Below are 24,150 nucleotides of genomic sequence, written 5' to 3' on the forward strand. Positions count from 1 at the left end.
TCCTGCGTTGATAATAATAAAGTGATTAAAACCAAGTGGTGGGGGTGGGGGAAGCGGCTTGTGTAATCATCGATATGTGGTCCATTGCAGACGCGAGACATTGTAGCGTTGTCCTACGATGTTGGACGTGTTTCGGGGTCTTAAGAACCTGATCAAAGTCAACTATGTCCACATCGACTCGACTATCTTCAGACTCCACTATTCCATCACCGTCATCATACTCATCGCGTTCAGTTTGATAGTGACGACGCGACAGTACGTCGGAAACCCCATCGACTGCATCCACACCAAGGATATACCCGAGGATGTGCTCAACACCTACTGCTGGATCCACTCCACGTATACCGTGATAAGTGCCTTCAAAAAGAAAGTGGGTGTTGAAGTGATCCAGCCTGGCATTGGCAGCAGTAATGGCGCGCTCGATTTAAAAAGTGATGATATTAAGGTCTACAAGTATTATCAGTGGGTGTGCTTCTGCTTGTTCTTTCAGGTGAGTCGTTGTGCGGATTAATTTATTATATCCATATGTTTACGATAAATGTTATTATTACTAAGAGTATTTCTGTTAATGAGTTCCAATACGAATTCGCAATATGAATCATTTTTATTGTTTAATTGAAGGCAGATTTGCAAATTTGTTACGGTAATCAAAAGTAGTAAGAATATTCTATTCATAAAATTTGGTTATCTGGATTGGATCCTTTATGCAGAGCTACATTCATAATCATAATTTGGCATAGTTTACCTGAAGTAGTGTTATTACATTTATCATCTTTGAAATTATCGTAATATTATATATTGAGTAGAAATTAGCGTATAATTTATAATAATGATAAATAATGCACTCATTCTTATCCAATGTTAAGAGGGCTGTACACCCGAAACCTTAATTTTGTTGCCGTTCCATTCTTCGATATATATATTGAGTGAATGTGACAGTTGCGCTTCGACCAGATAATACGTATTTTAAATCGACAAAATCGAGGTTTCGTATTCTCCAATTTTCTCCTCCAAAACTGGCCCAATTTTTAAAAAAATATCATCATCGGTATGAGAAAGATATTTTCTATGCAACTGTGCGCGTATTTTTTTTTAAATCGACCATTAAATAAGCACGCCGGACTCTTTTCGTGGATGTAAAAAAGAGGCGATTTTATAGATGTTAGGCGGCTCCTAGCTCCTATAAAAAAAAACTAATAAAAAAAAAGCACAGATGCATGCCAATGGTAGATATCCATAGCATATTAAAAAATAATTTTCTTTAGTGCCATAATTGAGGAAGGGAGAAGTGTAATACGTTTGTATGGACAAAGCGCTGGTGTCCAGCCCTCTTAAGTTTGGTCCTAGAAGTAAGTCTTCTGTTACAAGATCGTAATGAAAGAATGATGACTTACGTCGGTTCTAGTTATTTTTAATTTGATAGCATTCCGTCATTATAGTTAATCTAGTTTTTTTTTAAAGAATTTTTTTTTAATAATCAAAAAAATATGTTCATAGATGAAAATTTTTTTCATTGAGTCGAGTGTATTTTCAAAAAAAAATGTTCTTGGTTTAATTATTATTGTAACATGAGAGAGTATCCACTGTCTCAGTGTTGCATAGGATTGGGTTCAGTGGGTTCAGTATCCAAATGAAAAACCATATTCGCTTCACAGCACTTATTCAACGAATTCAGAGGTCCACACGAAACCACCGCTCTCTCCAGAATGATCTGATCTACCGTATGTACCTCCTTATAAAGGAAAAGTTGCCCACCACGCTTCTCCGATCCATTTATGTATCTATTGTCTAGGCACGTAAAGGTCTACTGTGGTGAGTCTATTGTTGTGTGAGAACTCCAGTGTATTCTTTGTTCGGGCATTTACTGAGTCCCGCTAGCCTGATCCGGGGTCTCTATTGTTCACTCACAAATGCACTTAGACTGTGGATACTCGCTCATGTTCTCACGTTACATTATATTTTTTATCCAATAAAATGTAGCCCGTCCATCGCCGTAAGTACACTGGTGTGCGCTTCCTTTGTATTTAAAGCTATGACTCGAAATTAATTTTGGTTTCTTCACAGTGACATCTATAAATATCTTATGATACTAATGAAATTAAAAAAGTCAATATTTTTCGTTAATTTCTGATATATTCAAGAGGTAATGTCAAAGGTTGACACTAAACACATATAATAAAATAATCGAATCGGTTTCTAAAAATGCTTGGCGAGTTAGTGATTAAAGCATACTCATAATTATACTTCAGAGTCACATGGGTGCACTATTAACTGAAAAAAGTTTTTGAAAGAACCTAAATGGGGGACTTTTATACTTTTCACAAAAGTATAAAATAATTTTTATTTTGAGGAAGTATCTGATTTTATGAAAATATTTTTTTTCAAATGTATCAAAAATGCCAAACAGAATAGAAAGTAAATGTCGAAAAAAGGCAAAAATTAAACTTTTGTGATACTGTTATAAAGCTTGTATGACGGCGGTTGTAGTACTAGCCTAGTACGTCCGATGCTTTGTTTAATATTTAAGTGCTTAAAATAGTTGCATTCGGTTGCATAAAATAAAATAAAACGAATTTTCCGAACCAGTGCTTTTAATTTTTTTTCAGATAGATATTTTTTTCTCCTATCCTTCTATTTTCTGAAAAGTACTTCTGTTTTATAAAATTAAATAATTTTTTTTAGTTTTGTTTTTTGCAGGTTTCTCGGCGCGGCAATGTCGTTTCCGGCTTTGTCGGGTCACTTATAATATATGTATATACATATGTACATAGGTATGTAGTTTAAAAGTTGATAACATGGCCTAAAGTTGAAATTCACTGGAATCATTTTATATATTGGACACATATTTATATTGTAAACTTCAGACATTTTAGTGAAATCTGGATTCGATTTATTTTTATATCATATACAATTGGATCAAATGAATGATTTTTCTCAAGCTAAAAATAAATATTATATTTATGTGTAATGTAAAAAGCACAAATGACACGTTGTTGATTTGTTGCAAGCGCGTCTGAATTTTTTCGTATCGATATTAAATCTGAAAATAATTTCACAAGTGAGCGAAAACAATGAGATCATACTTGAAATAGATGGCATGGGAATATATTAAATTTTTAATGTATTTCTGTGTAATCTTGGCTATTGAGTCAAGGTATAATAAATATTAGACGAGAGAACCGAATAAATAAATTTTGAAAATATTTTAAATTAAACTTATTTTGTAAAATCAGTAGATAGATACATATGTAGATGCACACTGTACAAATAATGCAATTAAAAATATACATACGTAGATAAAGTAAAAAAATCAGCCTTTTGTGTACTTATCTATGTACATATATGCAGGGCCGTAGAGAGAAAATCCGGGCCCCAGTGCAAATTTGAAAATCCGGCACCCCCTTGACCCACTTTAGTAAAAAAAATTCAAAATATGTAAAAAAAAGTGATGTGGGTATTTCAATTAATATCGTTGCAAATTAATAAAAATAAATTTCATATAAATTTATATACATAAATACAATACAGTGAAACAAATGAAATTAATTAAATACAACAATAAACTATAACATCACATAAAATGAAAAATTAAATAATAAAAAAATGTATACACACGTTAAAAAATAGTTTCATTTTTAAAAAATAATGCTGTCATACATGAAAAAAAAATTAAACATCTAACATTACATAACATAAAAAACCGTAATATATCAACTTATATTATTTATGGTAAAGCAGGTACATAGTGGGTAATAATGTATTGAATTTGGGATGATTTTTTCTGTGAGAGCTTTTTAAAATGTCTCTATATGCATATGTTTACATATGTTCTTCAGATTGATACAGTTCATTATGGGTTAAATAAATGGGAATAGTAAAAATAAATTCGTAAACTACAAATATTATTAATTTAAAAACTAATTTTTCTAAACTAAAAACTAATTCCAGTAACTAACTAACTAAATCCAGTATACCTTTTGCAATTATACAGAAATATTTTAACATGTTTGAATGACGTATTATCCTAAAGTCGAAGGACAAACGGATACTTTTATCGATTAAAATCAATCATTTATTAGTATATTTATGTTGAATTATTCTAGGAATAGCACGTTCTTGCATTTTTTAAGTTAAAAGTTTCATAGCAAATTTGCAAATAGGTCGATGTGAAAGATTCTATCTTTATTATCGATGTAAAAATGCACTAATCTCGTACTTTTAACTATCCACTTGTTACCTGCTTGAGTCGGCCAAGGGTTATTTTACTAATTTGTTTTTGATATTGTAATGAAGAAACTGACCATTCTGAACACCAGAACGGATCTTTCCCTTAATTTTATTATGCCATAAGTAGGTAAAATCCGTTACTCGAAAACAGTTATACCATTTTGGTTAGTGTCCAAAAAACCCTAAGAGTATAAAGGCCAAATAATGCTTTTATACTTTTGCTAAATATATATATATTGTTTGCAGGGGCCCCAGGCCCCCTTCAAAAGGTGGGCCTGGGTTATTTGCATACCCTTTCCCCCCCCCCCCTCTCGTCAGCCCTACATATATGTATACGATGAAGTATTAATATCATATATAATACCTACATATATTTAAAAATTATTCTACTGAATTAAATGGAATATATGACATAAATAATTGTATAACGATTACTAGATTTCCACCAACTTTGAGTAAGATTTTAATATTTTGATTCGTAATTTATTTTCGACATTACGATCAATAATTTTTACGATAGTACATTGAATCGAACGAATATCTTGGATAATGACAAAAAAGGGTTTCCACCGAAAAATCAAAAACAGAAACTCAGTTTTATAATATAAAAACATGCCTGAATTGTATAATTTTCTTTTGTATGATCTTTATCATTTTCTGTGATTGAAATGGAATTCGTAATATAAATGTATAGGTATGTACATTTGTCACATCTACAGTAGATTTTGTCAGTCAGAAACGGATATAGTAATTAAAAGATAAATTAAAAAATTATATTTACACATAATATCAATCTATTTGAGACAACAGATTGCCAAAAATGGTGCAAATTTTCATTTGAAATATTTTTTCGGGTTGCGTGCTCTCCAATTTGTCCAAATTTTCATCGATTTTCATTTCCGTAACTTTTTTCTTCCTTTTATTATTAAATATGTTCGACATAATTTTTGCCAGTCCACTTGCGAGCTATACTTTATCCCAGGGCTCGTACATGTCCACTTGTTGCGTCGTCTGTCTAGCTATGGTCTAATTACTTTTAGTCTATTGCATTGCATAATAGAGTAACTTGGCTTAGCGATCATTTCGGAAAAATCAAATAAATATGTATGTTCTTCAGTCATGGTATTTTTCTTCAAACTGAATGTAAGAAGCTTTTTTTAAACTTCAAAATGTACCATACATATAAAAGCAACATTGTAAAAATAGAAAAGAACACGTGGGTGGCTTCTTTCAACGTGTTGAAGTTGGAATATTGACACTTGTTGCCTCTCTGTGTGTATGTACCTGGGTTTACAGCCGTCAAACATCTTGCACGTGATTTGGATCAAATTTTAGCAAATTTTAGTCCTCTCGTATGAAAGAACACGTGTCGACATGTCGTGCGACGATCGACGTGCCATCACCGACCGCCTGTCGAAAGCTTTTATAAGCTCAATATCGGAAGCTGCGGGTCTATAAAAAGCCCGTGTTCGCCATTGTCAGTTGGGCTATTTCGGAGTTGAGCCGTGTGTGTATGTAGTGTTGTCCAATTGAGTCATCAGCAGTCGATCGTAAATTCCGTTCCGTTGTGTGAACCGGCGACACTCACCTGGCCACGTGCCATCCGGGTCAAGTGGTTATCAGTCGTCGCGGATGGGCCACGACGATTGACGGGTAGGCCCTGAATGATGTTCAGAGTAAAAATAAAAGATGAAGGAATGACCGTGAGATGGCCATGAGTATTTAGATGACGTTTGCTTTGGAATCCATCAGGATTTAGTGGACTTTAGCGTGCTATAACCGGACGAAAAGTCAACAAACAAAAAAAAACTAGAGTAAAAGTACTACTTCTGGTTGAGGTAAAAATATTTAAAAAATATTAGGTTACAATTTCTAAATTTACAATTTCTATTACATGTAAAAAAAATCAGTCTGATTTGGTTAACGGCTTGGGAGATAATTGAATTCAAAAATATAAAAAAATGAGGACATCTATAGGGGGGGGGGTACGATTTCCGGTCAACTTAAAAACTTGAAAAAAATTTGCATCGTATCGATAAGAATTTCAGTAACCGATACTAAGTTTCAGTTCGATAGGAGTATCAGTATTCAAAAAATCCCCAAAAGACACGCACACACCCATATTATATAGATCATGAAAACGGGATCAGTTATCGATTCTGAGTTCGAATTTTTGCATGATCACGAAACTTCATGTCTTGTTACTATGTACATATAATACATAGATAAGGGGTAAAAATATCAGTGAATTATTGTAAGAACTACATGAAGTGTCTTGGAAAATAAATTGGTATTTTAGATATAAGGTTAGCGTGTAATGATTGCAATTGGGTGGTCCCGGGTTCAATCCCTTGCTTTGCTGCTGGATAGACCTTGGATATGTGATGCCAAGTTCGATCGTTGCCTATCAGATTTTGCTAATTTATCTGTTTAATTTGCTAATTCATTGAAATAGTTCCAACAAATTGGCAACCCGGTTCTATTTCTCGCACAATTCGTGTTTACAGCTTCTCGAATTCACTGATTAATAGAATGTTGTAAATTTGTCCATAAATGTCTCGCAAATTTCGAATTTTTCAATCTCGAAATTCGGCGATTTATAAAAAAAAATGCAAATTTATTCTTTAACTTGCAATTTATTATTTAACATTCTTTAACACATTTAAAATCCATTTACCGTGCTCGAATAAGTGAAATAAAAATGTGCAAAAGTTATCTTAACGCACAATTATCTAAAGCGCTCATCACATGTAAGTGAGAGTGAGCGAGTGAGTTACAGTGATGCGCTCTACATTCTTCATCTCGCTCTTGCATCTTCCATATGGTCACAAATAACCACATTTTTAACTAAATTTAAAATCATTTACCTCTTGAATAAGTGAAATGAATGAAAAACCAATCTTTATAAACGTGGTTAAGTGAAAAATTAGCAAAATAAGCTCATAGTACATATTACAGGAAAAAAATGTGATTTTTAAAGTAATAAAAAATCAAAATAAATAGAAAAAAAACCTGACTATTGATTCCAATACTCACAGCGATACTAAATTTTGAGTTATAGACTGCAAAATTATGTAAAAAATGCGGTTTTTTTTAACGCTTACATCTCATAAACGTGAAAAAGTCAACAAAAATAATTGTCATATTTGAATTTAGTGAATCGAAATCAATAAAGATTGATGTCTCCTCTCCGGTAAGTAAAAACCGTGAGTTGTTGTTCCTGTTTTTTTTTTTGTACCTACATATGTACATTTATTTCAACATGCATTTATTTTTTTAAATTTAAGTTAGGTAGTAAAGAATATTTTAGATTTTTATTGATTCTTAAAATGATCCTTGAACTGAAATAGGCTAAGAATCATTAGCCTAAGTAAAAATAAGCTCATGTAAAAGTACATATGTATAGTAATTGTACCTATTTATATTGTGTATCTAATGCATATGTATATTTCCCTAAATTCAATTTAAAATTTTCAATATTCCTATCGAGTTTTATAAATTCATATTTGTATAAGAATGTCCAAAATTTTCAATTAAAATAAATAACTCGTTATAGGGAAAAACCCAAGTTTTCCACGTACGCTTGTTGTTCTAATGGTCGTGCACACATTGTATTGGCGATAGTGAATTTGAAGATCGAATACATATTTCCGCAATATGCTTCTTCAGTAGTTCAGCTACGGTAGGTTTTTTTTATAAAGCGAAGATTCTGTACGATCCTAGCAATATACCTACGGTATACTAGTGTGAATGTCTATTTCGGAATTTTTAAATGCCCGATTTAAATTTCAGCGTAAACATTCGACCGGTTTAAAACGTTCGCTTTTTTTTCACCGGCCAATTTTAATATCGTTCGGTTGACACTAAATGGCGAAGCGATTGACACGAGGCAAAACATTTACTCGAATTTGTATGTATGTATATTTTCATTTTTTTTTTCCTATTCTCTGTCTTTCTCTCTCTCTCTTCTCGATCACAATGTTGTGTCAGTGCAAGCAAGATCAGAGGGTTGGAAGTCAGCCAGTGCGGTCGCAGACCAGTTGTCAAAACAGAGACTCCAGCGTCGGATCCATCACCAGAAACGTCATAAAATGTGCATTGTACTTTGATAGAAGACAATTGTCCAAAGAAATTGTAAGGTGTTGAAATTTTCGCCCTTCTGTATAAAGTATCACAATATGTTTCCAATAAATGTCTTCTTTCACATCAATATTTAGAAGCCTGTATTTATATACATACACACTAGTTTAGTGCCCGTTGATATTTCAACGAGTGGTTTCGGATAGAAATTGATACATGAACCATGCACGAGGCTATTGTCACTATGTACTATGCACGACATGTCTCTTGCTGTCAATTTGCATCACCCACTTTCTCCACCTCTACACAGCCACCTCATTTCATCTCCAAACGCTCGCCCGGCCGTCTGCGTACAAATGAGCATGTGTATGTGAGCTATTGTCAGTGTTCATGGCACGATATTTTGCATTCTTATGGACTTTAAAAAATTGCAATTGAAATTTTCATATTTGTCCATGCAATAAAACATACATACATACATATAAACGGTTACACGACAATTGGTGCAAGTCCAAAAGGTTCAACGACAAAATGTATCCGAAAATTAGTGCACTGACAAAATGTACCCGCGACAAAATGTTCACGCGACAAAATGTACCCGCGACAAAATGTTCACGCGACAAAATGTCCACGGAAATAATGTTCAAGCGACAAAATGTTCAAAAATCCTAAATTTTCCTATTTTAATGGATATAGTAACTTTTTATTGTATTATATTTATCGATGTATATGGTACTTTTTATCGTATAGATCGCGGATGTTATTAAATTAGTATAAATTACAAGTGTTCTCAACCGCACCAACATATTCTTATTTTAATTGAACAATTAAATTTTAAGCGAATGTCATTGTGACTCATTGAATATAATTTTAAGATGTCATTGAATTAGTTTAAATGTTAGGGGTTTTTAAATTTTCTTTATTTCAAATGAATAATTTACTTTTTATCGTATACATCGCGGGCGTTATTAAATTAGTATAAATGACAGGTGTTCTCAACCGTATCCAATATTTACTTATTTAAATTGAAAAAAAAAAACTTTCTAAGCGTATGAGTTGCAGATTACATTGAATTAGTTTATATGGCAGGCCTTCTTCCATTAAAATAGGAAAATTAAGGATTTTTGAACATTTTTTCGCTTGAACATTATTTCCGTGGAAATTTTGTCGCGTGAACATTTTGTCGTGGGTACATTTTGTCAGTGCACTAATTCTCGGGTACATTTTTTCGTTGAACCTTTTTGGACTTGCACCAATTGTCGCGTCCCCATATAAAACATTCCTGTGTGGCTCAAATGGAAGAGAGAAGATCAAAATTCACTCAAATATCACATCCAATGATAAAATTAATGATGAGCGCAGGCCACCAGACAAATAGGATAAAATAATCTCTGACAACTTGCACTCACTGAGATGGAAAATACCACAGCCAGGCACGGCAGAAACGAGTTCATTGAAATGTCAGATAGATAACTCTTGGAATAGCAGCCATGCGATAAAGAAAATAGTATATAGTAATATAGTGAAATAATACTATTCTATGACTATGGTTGTTTTAATATGTATGTATGTATGTACAAAAATATTTTCGAATGCCTAAAAAGAGTAAAAAGTCAATATTCGAAAAAAGTGAACTAAATAAAATTAATTTATGAAACTGGAACCCACTATATACATATGTATCTACATACTATCATCTATTTTACCAGGCTTAATCCTATGTATACTACCGTCCATATGTTTAAGACCAAAGTGTTTTTGGAGCATATTTTACACAATTTTGGACCAATTTAAAAAATACAAACTCAGTTATGTTCAAAAAATACGCATTTATTAAAATAAATAAAGATATTACAACAATTAATAAACATAAAATTATAAAAAAATAAAAACGTCAAACTGAACTTTCGTCAAAAAACCCACCCTTACTTTTAATCACTGCTGCACATAGTCTCGGCATTCTATTTATTAAATTTTGAAGTGTGATGGGAGGTATGGACTTCCAACTTTCCTGTAGATGATTCCAAAACTTATTTATGGATGTTGAGCGATGGATTCTGGTTCGTCTGTCCAATTCGTCCCACAAAAGTTCTATTGGGTTTAAATCGGGGGATTGAGGAGGCCAGTTCATGATTTTTAAATTATTTTTTTCTTCTTCTTGTTGTAAGAAGTCCATGCATAGCTTTGATTTATGTTTTGGGTCATTATCTTGTTGGAATATAAAATCATGCCCACATAAGTTCCGGCCGCACGGCAAAACTTGTTCTTTTAAAATTTTCAAATACCCTTCTTTTTTTAAAATTCCATCAATTTTGATTAAATTCCCAACTCCAGCTCTTGAGAAACATCCCCATATCATTATGGATCCACCACCATGCTTGATTGTTGGCAGCACACAGTCTGGCATCATTTTTTCTTGGGGAGTGCGCCGGACGTAAACTCGTCTTTTCGAACCGAACAATTCAAACTTCGATTCATCGGACCAAATCACTTTTGACCAATCTTCAATTGACCAATTACGATGCTGAAGAGCCCAAGCTAGTCTTTTCGCTTTATTATTTCTTCTTAATAATGGTTTTCTTACTGCTATGCGCCCTCCCAGCTTCACTTCCATCAGCCGACGTTTAACCGTGGTGACCGATACTTTTTTGAAGGCTGTCTTTTCTATGTCAGAGGCGATTTCTGGTGCCGTTATCCTTCTATTTCGCTTGCTCAATAATATAATTTGTTGATCCAATGCTTGTGTTGTGATTCTGGGACGTCCTGATTTTGATAAATCCATAATGTTGTTAGAATTTTGGAATTTTTTTATCGTCTGTTGTACTGCAGTCTTCGAAATATTCAGATTTTCGGCGATATATCGTTGGGTTTTTTGCTGTTTGTAAAGAGCAATAATGGCTCCTCGAGTTTCCATGGTGAGATTTTTATTTTTTCCCATATTTATTCAAAAATTTTTGTCCTCTTTATGTATTATAAATTTTTCGCTAATACGACTTCAAAGTCTGACTGATCAGATTAAACTGAACCAAATTCATTTAGGGTTTATTATTTTGAACTGTTTCGATGTCATATCAGCAGGATAAAATAACAAAAAAAGTTCGTAACATAAACTGCGTATAGTAGAGTTGTCGAATTGCAACTTGTGTCGATTCGTCACGCGGTGTCTTTGAGCCCATTTTGAACCCTTATATAAAAAAAACAACAAACCAATGGGATAATCCCTGCTTTTTTTTGCTCAAATTAAATCCAAGGGTGTAGGGAAACAAATGATACCCATTTCTTTGAACTATTTTACGCTAAATTATTTTAATGGACATTAGAAATCGAGTTATAGGTTTGGTCTTAAGCATATGGACGGTAGTGTACATATGTATGTATATGAAAATAATTATTATGGTATATTAATAAGACTATTACTATGAGCTGATTGGCGATCAGATTTACATACATACATATGTACATATCATAACCAGCAGCATAGATCAATGATTAGCATGTAAAGTTTTCAATTTTATTGTCACGGGTTCTATTCCGTATGCTATTGGCCAGATCTTGGATATGTGACTCCAAGGTCGATCGTTTCTTATAAATTTATCTGATATCATGGAAACGGTTCCAACAAATTGGCAAACCTGTCCCATCCCTATGGAAAAAAGTCGAGTTATTCAGCATCTCGATTTTCACTGATTAGAAAATGTTTCGAAAATTTATCCATAGTTACATATATCTGTGACTTTTAATCGTTCGACCATAGATTTTGGGTTAATCATTAGGTTTATACCTACATATTTAAATAATTAATAAATATTTTTTTAATCTGTATAGTCGCGATGGAGCAATCTGTTAAACGAGTGACCATGACTAACAGGTAAACCTCAATAAGCTTTCCTGGCCAATTACAATTATCGATAAACAATTTATAGAGTAATTTTATACAAAACCATAGAGACATCTTAAGATAATAGTTATTTGATAAATTTGCATTTTTTTTATAAATCGCCAAATTTCAAGATGTAAAAAACTGCGATGTCAAAACGATCGATCTTGGCATCACTAAGAATTGAACCTTGGCCACACAATTGAAAGCATTACAGGCTAACCATTGATCTATGCTGCTGGTTTTAGCAGAATTATACCAAAACAGATATACATGTATGTATGATTTGTTCATTCAATTCATACATATATATATATATATATATATATATATATATATATATATATATATATATATATATATATATATATATATATATATATATATATATATATATATATATATATTTAGCCGTCAATCGGCCGATGGAACGAGTCCGATTAATTGCATGATTTATTATTTAACAGCTGTTAGCAGCAATGGATCGGATTGCTTTTTCAACGATGAAATGAAATATGGGTGATGAAATACGATTATATTGTACTATACACTTCAGTGCATTGCTAGAAATCGTATTTTGATTTGACTCGTTGATTTTCCAACGAATGATATTTATACATTCATACATACATAGTATATACGTTCGATTTTTATATTTTTCTATGCCTCATTTGAAAAAAGATATACAGGTCGTAATTCAAATGAAAAAAGCACAAATATTAATGCTAACGTATACAATGTTGGACGCGTGTTTGATTGCTTGTAATTTGTACGAGCGGCCATTTCAATATTTCAAAAACGTTGGCAACACTGTTACTAGTTCGCCATTTCGCGTTACCAATGTTGATTTTTATTAGAGTTTTTATTAATATCGCTCTTCTAATCGCGTACGATCTAATTTTTAACACGTTCGACATTGTTTTATGTTGGGGAGTATTTTTATTACATGATGTACTAATTTTTATGTCGATATAAAAGTGGTTACGACCGCAAAATCGTGCGCAAACCCTCTCGCATCTATCTTTTTTTCTAGAATGATATTTATTTTGCGGTGTGGACCCATTTACGAGTCTCTTTTCGTGACTTTTCGTAAATATTTACATATATAATATCATCGTCGAAAAATAAGTACAATCATTGAATCAGTTCTCGGCGCACAGTGGTCCACGCGACTTATTTAATCGAAATAACAATGTATAATATTCGAAAGCTATTTTTGTACTAATTTTGAATTCACGGATGGAGAGCTTCACTGCACTGTGTTCACTCAGTTGTATGAATAGTATAGTCAGTTCCATGAGATATTTGCGTCTTGAACATTTGTCGAACTGCTTTGGAAACAGTATATCATAGTGTTTAAAACGACACGATGGAATTTGACGAATGCTCACGCGTGCATGTGTAGATGTATATCGAGCGTTACCGTTAATCGTTATTTAGAATGTCCGGAATTAACCGCACCGGATAATCGAGAGCACCTCGTAAATCTGTCTAAAAGTATGCACGTACATATATACGTACATATACAGTGTATAAGGAAATCTGTATCAACTTCATCAAGTCTTCATTTGTAGTCTTCAAGTTATTTTTTTAAATAACTAACAAAAATACGAAAATAACGGTTCCGGTCCCGGATTTTTTTTTTAGTTTTATACGAGTATATAATAATTTTATACCCATGCGATGATATTTCATCGGGCTATTCACTAGTTAAATATATTTAAAAGGTATTTGAAAAAAAATCCACCGCGTTTTATTTATTTAATAACTTAATATGCCAACACCTATGCGATGATATGTCATTGGGTACAACACTAGTTTTATATAAACACGACATCTATGGTCAAATATTGTATAGAAGTATTGTAAGTATTATACAAGGCATTAAATACAAACAAAGATTAGCATCAACAGAGACATCTATGGACCAATTTGCAGAATTTATACAAATCAGTGAAAATCGAGATGCTGAATAACTCAAGTTCACGAGAGATATGACAGGGATGCCAATTTTTTGGAACCGTTTCTTTGAAATTTGGCAAACTCTGATAGGAAACGATCAACCTTGGAGTCTCTTACCCCTTTGAGTGCTGCGTCTTTTCTGTGGAAAGCCCGCCACGCTAAAAATTTCGCCAACATTTCCAACTAGAATTATTTAGAAATCCAATAGAAAGTAGGTATATAAATTGTAGCTAATCCAAAAAAACTCTAGATCACTACCCCAGATAACTACAGCCGAAGATTTCGAGTTTTGTAAAGGTGTGTTTAGACTCTCTAATATATCTTGCAACAATATAAAATAAACAAGAAATCTATTAATGAATGTATGTTTCCAAATCTAATTCCATATTCTTCATTGTCGTTAAAATGTCGTCACAATCTAAATACCAAGCCACAATCTAGAATACTCAACAGTTAGGGATTTCCATCGGGAAATTCTGATATGGTTATAAATTCTTTCTATAAAGTTTTTATAAACGTTGGAAAATATTTTTTTTCATTAGCATTTTTTTTTCAATGCTAAAATTTTGGAAAGTCTTAGTATTCTTGTTTACTTTATACATGCTCCAAATACAACGCCTATCGGCGCTTTTCAGGTCGATGGACTTGTTGGCAAAACGCCGATCGGCGTTGTTCGGTATTCAAAGAGTCTGGCCAGCGGCACACATCAGGGATAGAGTCCGTGGCCAAACAATTGAAAGAATTACATGCTAACCATTGATCTACGCTACTAGTTAAGTATTGGAAAAGTTGGAGTGGTTAGATCATTTACAGAAAAATTTCTATGTATGTAAAAATTTTCACACTTAGTTTCAGTTTCAATACCTTGTGCCCGCGATATGTTCGTGTGCATTCGAGCGATGCACTTCTATTTCGGTGCACCCTGTGTGACATTTATTATAATTAACGACAAAAACGTGCGGCAACCACAAGGCGTTCTCGATTTTTCCCCTTCAATCTGTAAAACCTGTGTTCCGTTTCAGCAGTCTATAAACAGAATTAACCCGTTACGTGCGTCTTGTCACTTCGCGCTTTACAATTGTACCACCGATTGATATATGGGGTTCATTTTTACGAAACCGAATCCAAAAAAATAAAGTCTCGCAATAAAAACGCACCGTTAAATCGTATAAACAAACGTTCGAAACGATTATTATGTGGATATATTTTTTTTCACGTCCGGAAACATTCGGTTAACTGTTAAAGTGTGATCGCTTATTTAATTCGGAAGCAAAAATGTGTATATATTTCGGAAGAGAGAGGGTTTTTCGATCGTTAAAATTTGTCGTTTGGAATTTTAAGTGAACATTCGACGGAATGTATCGTGTCAGTGTTGAAATTTCATTATTGTTATAACCGGTGGGTAGCCTGCTATTTTTTTTTTAGGTTTACTCTGAATGCGTTCGATTATAAAGTGCATAATGGATGAAATATTGCTATATTGGCATCATCATTTACAGCCATCCACTGCTTTATGAATGCCTTTCTAACACGCTTTCATTCGTCTCTGTTTTGAGCAACTCTCATCCAGCTCACCCCACATATTTTTTTATAATTTCATTTACCCATCTTCCTTGCAGACTTATTTTTAACTTTTTACATTCTCTCGGCTACCATTTTAGCACTTCTCGTCCATTCTTCTACATAGCTACGTGACTCGCCCCTTGCCATTTCAATCTTTTTCCTTTCTCCACTATATTCAATACCCTTGCCATACTTCTCACCTACGTATTCCGTTTCCTATCTCTCTTCGTTATGCAGAGCATACAGCATTCCACACTTCCTCAAGTTTCACATCCATACGCCATCACTAACAAAACTTATTGATCGAAAATATATTTCTTCAGGCGGATTTTAAATAAATATAATGCTTATACATTTTGATCCAAAATTTAAATCTCAAAAGCTAAGAACTACAAAGCTCTCGAACACTCCTTTTCTGATGATGATTTATGCTTAAAAATGAGAAATCTGTATGTAACATATAAGTGCTATATAATATGTAAGTTTTATTCCTCCCGGATTCAAGTTTAGATCATTAGGAATACGGATTTTTCTCGGGAAATTACCGAAATTTTCTTCATAATTCAGTTTTGAGTTCAACTTCACATCTTATTCTTTAATATTATGCTCCCATCATATGAAGGTTTTTGAATATATTTTGCACCGTTTTATATTATTACTTGTATTTAGACATGACTTGTATGTATATTTCACATAATATATGTATATATGTACATGATTGTGATAAGTTGCAGACAGGATAGCAGTATTTTGGATCATACATAAAAGCTGTTATTGAATACTGTTTTATTAGATAAAATGTAAATTTTCAATAGCCCAATCATGTGATTGTATGCACACGTTATGAAAAACAATAAAATAAAGCACTTTTTTGAGATATTAAAAATTCAAGAATTTCTAACCCATTCGAATTCAAAGAATGTATCGATACTGTAAACAAATTCTTCAAAATTTTAAACATCAATAAGTGGAAGATGTTAAACAATGACACGTATAATAAACATGTTTAGAGCGAAAACCTAGGTATATACGTAGGTCGAGGTTACCCATCTTATAATATTTAGAAATAGTGTCAGTCTTTTGTCCCAAACACTTCTTTCTGGCCACGGATCCGTCAATTATGTAGAAACCCTGTGTGCCTCAACAATAACAACATCGGATTACGCAGACACACACTGATTATTTGTTTATATATGCATCGTTAATCCGGCAAAGTCGCCAGTGTAAACATTCGTTAAATTTTCTAAATAAATCTATCTCCTATAAAATTCCCAATAACGAGCTTAATTAGCGCGCCGCAATAAAACCACATATTTGAAACTGTGCTATTTTTATTTTTTATTTTTTATACTTTGGTTTGATTTCGTTACACATTTTCCAATGTTGAAATTCTCGTCGGATACCGCAGAAGATGTTTCACCAATCGAATGTTTCAGAAAGTGGGTGAATCATGGTTTTTTTTATGATATATTTTTTAATGTATTTGGATCTCATGGTGATCCACTGTAGGCAGAATAAATTAGGGTGCCTTTTTTTAAATTTATAAACTTCTAGTGGTCCTACCCGGCTTCGCTTAATATTCATTTGTTGTTTTTTTTTTACAAATTTTATTTGAATATTTAACGACAGCCAATCAGAAACGAATTACACACACAAACAGTAGTATTTATATAAGATTTTATTAATTTTGAATATGTTACTTACTACATATATATGTATATACAGCCGCAGTCATTAAAATGGTAGATTATACCGCAGTGCATTATTTTAACACGAATCGTTGAATAAAAGGTAACAAATAATAATTTGGGGAAAATTTTATAATAATAGCATGAACATATTACGACCAATATTGACTTAATGGTTGAAGTACAATTTGGAATAAAAACATCAGTTTATTTATACATTTTTGATTTTACTATAGTCACACATTATAATTTAAAAATTATAAAGAAGAAAAGGCTTTATTCGCAAGTCATGAAATCTATTTAAGTTTTCAAGATGTCGATAAAAAAATGTTCGACACATTTTTTCTATTGCTTCTTGTAATAAATTAATACAAGATACGTTGCTTCTACTTATTCTAAAATTTAAACTCATCTATAAGATTTCGATTTGGTTTAAATCGAGATTATACCCAGGCTATGGTAGCGTCGTGACATAATAATCCCAAATACTCAAAAAAGTAACAAACTTATTTCAGTTTTCTGATTAAATCTTATGAATTATGTATATTCAATGCCATTGACGAAATAAAACTTTCATTGAGATTTTTTAAGTATTTTTTTCGGTCCATGGAACCTCGTAGAAATTGCATTCGCCCATTTCCATGATAAAGAAAACATTTCCAGAACATTTGACTTGAAAAATGCTTTACTGAATTCTGAGTAAATTTTTCGTTGAACCTCTCACCAACTTTTCACTGAAAATCCGGAAAACCATCAGAGCTGAAGAGGTTAAATTCAAATTCGTCAAAAATATAACTTGTCGTCAATCAGATGCACTCCAATTTTCATGTAATTGCACTGGGATTTTTTCATTTCTTCATTGAGGAGCGGTTTTTTTTTAATATTTGTATTATATGTACATATACTACATATGTAGGTACATATATGTACATATATGTGCTTTTTTATTTATTTTCCTAAAACTTTCACTCGTATTAAAATTATAAGCAACTTTTTTCTTTTATTTATTAGATTTAAAATTTGATATTGAAATTGTGCTTTTACATTAACTTAAGTATGTTAAGATTTTTTAGCCCCCTGGAATTGTACCATAGTAATATTTTATATCATTGGCTAAAAACTCCCCCCCCCCCTCCCCCACTAATGTATTCAATAGGTATTTTTGCGCAAGGGTAGGCTCAGGATACAAATTAAAGGCCATATTCAAGGATTCAAGAGGTCCACACAGATCCACCGCTCACTCCAGAATAATCTGATCTACCGTGTGTACCTCCTTATAAAGTAAAAGTTGTACATCATAGCTTGATCAATTTATGTATCTGTGGTCTAGGTACGAGGTCTACAGTGTTGAGTCTATTGTTCTGTGAGAACTCCAGCGTATACTTTGTTCGGGCATATACTTTGATTCGAGTCCGTTAGCCTAATCATAAGACAGTGGACACTCTCTCATGTTCCCACGTTACAGTATTTTTAAGAAAATCTATTCTAATATGTATAGAAAAATTTTAGAAACACAGGTTTAATCGATTTTCAGAATACGTGTTTATACTCTTGATTTATTATGAAAGGTCTTATGATGAGTGTTGCTTTGCATCGCTTACTGTCGATCTAATTATGTGATTTAGAGGGAAAAATGACCGCAAAGAATATGATTAATTATCCGGAGCTTATTTTTTTTCACGCACGCGATAAATATAGACATTTCAGCTGTAAAAACAGAACGTCGAAATATAACACATCGCTATGATATTCTTAACCAAACAGCAGACTTGTCATTTTTCAAAATTAGTTACAACAACAAATTAATTTCTCCGGTCGCCAGAAAATTCATCATTCGCCTATTATGCGAATTAACTACGCAAAATCATTTTTGTGCTGATTTTACTGCAATAAAGTTTCAAAATCGCCAAATCGACACTTTAACGTTATATGCGTGTATGTAAATTCACATATACGGAAGTGTTCTGAAGTGATTTAAATAAAATCGCAATTTATTACATCGCCCGTTGATCACACAAAGCAACCAGCTTCCTTTGCTTAAATTAAGTATCGTAAGTTTTTTCCATTTGATGAATTTATTTGCCATTTACTGTCGTCGTTTCTTTTTATCAATAGGCGATGTTGTTCTACACGCCGCGCTGGTTGTGGAAGTCCTGGGAAGGGGGAAAGATACGTGCCTTGATCATGGATTTGGACGTTGGAATATGCTCAGAGATCGAGAAGAAGACCAAGAAGAAGCTCATCTTGGACTACCTGTGGCAGAACCTCAAATTTAACAATTGGTGGGCTTACAAGTACTACGTGTGCGAGTTGATGGCACTGCTCAATGTGATCGGTAAGATTTTTGTTTCCTAGGCAGAGCCTTGCGCTTTAAGATCATAAAACATGCGTATTAAATTTAACAGTGTCGTTTTTTTCAGGTCAGATGTTCTTCATGAATAAATTCTTAGGCGGGGAATTCATGAAATTCGGATTGGATGTCATCTCATACATGGAATCGGATCAAGAAGACAGAATTGACCCCATGATTTTCATATTTCCGAGGTAAATAAATATAATTCGATTTAAAAATTTTGATATTAGATAAATACATTTTTGTAATAAAATTTTCTTAATTTAATATCCAAAGATACATATATTTAAGGGATTCCAATTCCGGTACTACCGAAGTTTTTTGCGGTTGTTGGTCAAAATTCTATCTTCCGTACTACTTCTGGTAGTACCGAAATATAATAATTTTACTTTATGTTAGTTGAATTGTTTTGAATTTAGAAAAACAAACATTGTATCTAGTTATGCTTGTTTTACTAGAAAATATTACGCTAGTTGTATTTTATTTCAAATTTATATTAAAAATTTGAAATCATATTCAAATAGTGGTTACATAGTGGGTAGGATGGTTATGCCAAGTTGATGAGAAACGATTTCAACAATGAAATCAGATAAATTGAAAAATTTTGGTATGAATCGATCAACTTGGAGTGACCAGCAGCACACATAATTTTTTGTCAATCGAGGTCAATCCGGGGCTTCAATCCAGAAATCTCTCGGTGGTTAGCATTAACGCAATCACCAAGATATGTTGCTGGCTAGTTTGTATGGATTACTCGTAATAGAAAGAGTCAACACTCAACATCATTTTTGACCTGCTATCTAAAGGAGGCACTGACTATATTATAAATTTAAAATCAAGTATTTCTTCGTGACAAATCATAGGTTAAAATAATTAATTAATTGAAATAATTGGTTAAAAGAATGAATAATTTACCAAAATTAACCTTCAATTAATTATATAATATTTTATTGGTACTTAATTAAATTTTATTGCACAAATTACTTAAATAAATTAATACCGGTAAATACCAGTGATACCGGTAGTTGGATTTTCGAAAAAACCGGTAGGGAAAAATATCGATATTTTTGGAATCCCTAATATACATACATATATGTATTCACAACAACAGTTATCTGAGAGGTCATATTATAAAATATCCAAAATTAGAAAATCCTTCTTTTCAAATAGAGTGGTTAAAGTTTGGAATACTCTATCTAATGAATTAGTTAATTTTAGTAACATAACCTTTTTAAAAATTTGATGATTTCCTTAAAATAAATGGGTTTTTGAAGTTCTTCCTTTTTAAAAGTTAAGTTAATCTTTTGTATTTTCTTTTGTTTGTTTTATTTTCTTTTTTTTTGCCTTTGCCGCCTTGACCAAGTATTCTTAAATAAATATTTCAGTCGAGGTAGTGGTTCTCAACTAAACGTCTGGTTGTATCCATACAAGGTTTTAACTTCACTATTTCTGCATATATTTTGCCATCAATTTCCTGGCATGTGTAAATGCTTATGACGTTTATAATTAAACTAGTGGTTTCACCGGGCTTCATTCGGTATTTGTAATATAAACCACTTAAATTAGTAATATAAACCGGCTTATCTAATTGTAACGATTAATTTGTTTTTTATTAAATTTATTTGATTCGAATTTATTTGAATATTTAACGACAGCCAAATATTCAAAGAAACGAATTTGACGACTGCCAATCAGACTCGAATTTGACGACAGCCACGAATTACACATACACAACAAACGATATTTGTTTTATATATGTCACAGTTGAAGTGTACATATCTTACAGTTGGAATATATTCCATCTAACCTGATTCCAACTACCGTTATAGTTGAAGTGTATTTTCAGTTGCAATATATTTTGACTATGTAGTTGGAATACATTCCGTCTAACTCACGTAAGTCGATTCATATGGCGAACTACATATGTACATTCCAACTGGTCAAAATATATTACAACTGAAAATACATTTCAACTATAAGTTGGTACCAGGCTAGACGAATAGGTTAGGCTTTCGTGAAAACGTCACTCTACTAGTAAATTGAGTTGGAAAGTCATATTTTTGTTTTGAACACATTTTTAGAGTTATTGTAGTACAGTACTCATTACTAGAGGTAGGACCGGAAGCGTGCCGTTTATTGTTCAATTGTTGTAAATGCTTTGTAAAAAAGGTTCGGCAAACCTTTAACAATGCATTTACAACATTTGAACAATAAACGGCCCCCTCAGGGTCCGGGCTTTACTCATTACCTTTATTCGTAATACATAGCAAATATTAACGCATTGTTGAATTCTAAAGCATTCGTAAAAACATCAAAACTGCCAAAAGTCAACTGTTGTATTACAAAAATAAGAATGTAAGAAGTATGTTTGATGAATTGAAATGGTTGGATATTAGAAATAGTCTTAAATTAAGCACTTTAAAATGTATATATAAGCTAGATAAGAATATATTGCCCAAATATTTTAATAATCATATAGTTAGGAATAGAGATATACATAATTATAAAACTAGAAATAAGAAAAAAATAATTATATGTAGAGTTAAGAAAGCTAAAACTGCAGGAGGTGTTTTCCACAGAGATGTTCAAATATATAATGCCCTTTCTGAGAGCATTAGAGGTGCTTTCTTGAGGGGTGTTAATGGATACCTCTGTGGAAGATGACTTAATTATATATGTAAGTTTGATAAAATGCTATGTTTGTAAATTTTGTTAACTACGTTATATTATAGTTGTTAGTTTAAGTTTGAAATTGTTCATTAGCAATTTGCTGTTTGATAATAAATAAATAAATAAACTGGGGCACTTAGTTGAAAGCGTATTTGCGCTTGTATGTAGATACATAATTTACTAGTTGAATTGAATTCGAATATGAATGACCTAAAACGTCAGTTGGAATATATTACAACTGAAAATACACTCCAACTTAAAAATTGTTTGTCTTGTTTTGTTCATAGAATGGTAAAGTGCTCATTCTTCTACAAGTACGGAGCTAGCGGTGAGCTCGAACGACACGATTCCTTGTGCATCCTACCGTTGAACGTCGTCAACGAAAAGATCTACGTATTCCTCTGGTTCTGGTTCATCATTCTCGGCTCGCTGACCTTCCTGACTCTCATATACCGACTCATCATCATCCTGTCCCCTCGCATGCGGGTCTACATAATGAGAATGCGGTTTTGTCTCGTCAAGAAGGAATCCGTAGACACCATAGTTCGCGAGAGCAAAATGGGCGATTGGTACCTTTTGTACATGCTCGGCGAAAACCTCGACTCGGTCATCTTCAGAGACATCATGCAGGAGTTCGCCAGCAGGCTGGGCGGCCACAATTACCATTTCAGGGGCGTGCAAGAAGCGTGACCCGAACTTCCAGTGTGGTCGACCAGAATTCGACCACAACAATGATCACGCAAGGGCCTCGCTCTCTAGAAGGTGTTGTCGCTTAGTTACGTTCGGTTGAAAATCATTCAAATACGACTTTGACTTGGTTCTTCAGTAAGGCCTCGAAGCTTACATAGAATTGTGATGGAAATATCATACCTTCTGTGAATAGAGGCCTTGTCAATCGATAGTTTAATTATTTCGTCGCTCGACCTTTTCCTAATGTCTCATTAATAACCTAGCATATAAGACTACATACATATTATGACGTCATATACCGAAGCTTGCGGACGTAGTGACGCGACTTGATACGACTGGCGAGACATTCGCCGGACTAATAAAAAAAGCGGCTGTTTCAACTAAACATTGGAAAGTACATATTGATTGCATAGATTTTCGACGATTGTGTTGCGTTGTGTCACTATGTTTGCAGTCCAATCGTATTATAGAAGTTTTTACTCATTATATGATACTAGACATTATTAAACTATTTCCATTCGGATTTTTATTTACCTAATAAATATGTATGTATGTTTGGAACACCTTTAGAAATAGGCCTAACGATGTGACGTCATAGATCAGTTGAACAGTGATTTATTTCAGACTTTTGTAATCGTAAGATGAATCCTTTTAACTACCTACGTTCATATTATATATAAATAAGTTATTTTGACGTCATAATCGAGGTCTTTTCAATAAAAGGTGTTGCTTTAGTAGAAATTCGCTTGAAGTTGTAGCTAGTAGATCTCATTACTATACATGGATCGGCTAATCAATGAATATACCAAACGTAGATTGCAAATGGTAAAGGTCTATTTCATCTTTTATGAATATTATAGATCACTGCCGGTCATATTATATATGTATAATGTTAGCGTCAATTTTAAGGGTTGACGTTTTGGGTGCTAATCAACACCAAAGATTATTCATCGATATTTTAAGTCATAATTGTTAAGGTTTATAAGACTGCCATAAAAAAATTGGCGATATTATAATTAAAGTAATATTATTTATACGTG

General features: G+C 32.9%; 1 protein-coding gene across 1 annotated transcript; it reads left to right on the forward strand.

The window, feature by feature from the left end:
- Positions 1-118: 118 nt before the first annotated feature.
- shakB (Innexin family member shaking B) lies at positions 119-23,110 on the forward strand. The gene is made up of 4 exons (XM_077428603.1): positions 119-490; positions 19,513-19,732; positions 19,818-19,941; positions 22,708-23,110. Exons 1-4 carry the CDS (start codon positions 119-121, stop codon positions 23,108-23,110), a joined length of 1,119 nt encoding a protein of 372 aa, XP_077284729.1.
- The last annotated feature ends 1,040 nt before the right edge of the window (positions 23,111-24,150 follow it).

This window comes from Arctopsyche grandis, chromosome 1 (genome assembly GCF_051622035.1).
Source record: "Arctopsyche grandis isolate Sample6627 chromosome 1, ASM5162203v2, whole genome shotgun sequence".
NCBI lineage: Eukaryota > Metazoa > Arthropoda > Insecta > Trichoptera > Hydropsychidae > Arctopsyche > Arctopsyche grandis.

Excerpts from the sequence above, each read along its gene's own strand:
- shakB (XM_077428603.1), top strand. The coding sequence starts at position 119 with ATGTTGGACGTGTTTCGGGGTCTTAAGAACCTGATCAAAGTCAACTAT. Across the intron at positions 491-19,512 it reads GCTTCTGCTTGTTCTTTCAG|GCGATGTTGTTCTACACGCC; the intron begins GTGAGTCGTTGT and ends TTTTATCAATAG. Across the intron at positions 19,942-22,707 it reads ATGATTTTCATATTTCCGAG|AATGGTAAAGTGCTCATTCT; the intron begins GTAAATAAATAT and ends TTTTGTTCATAG.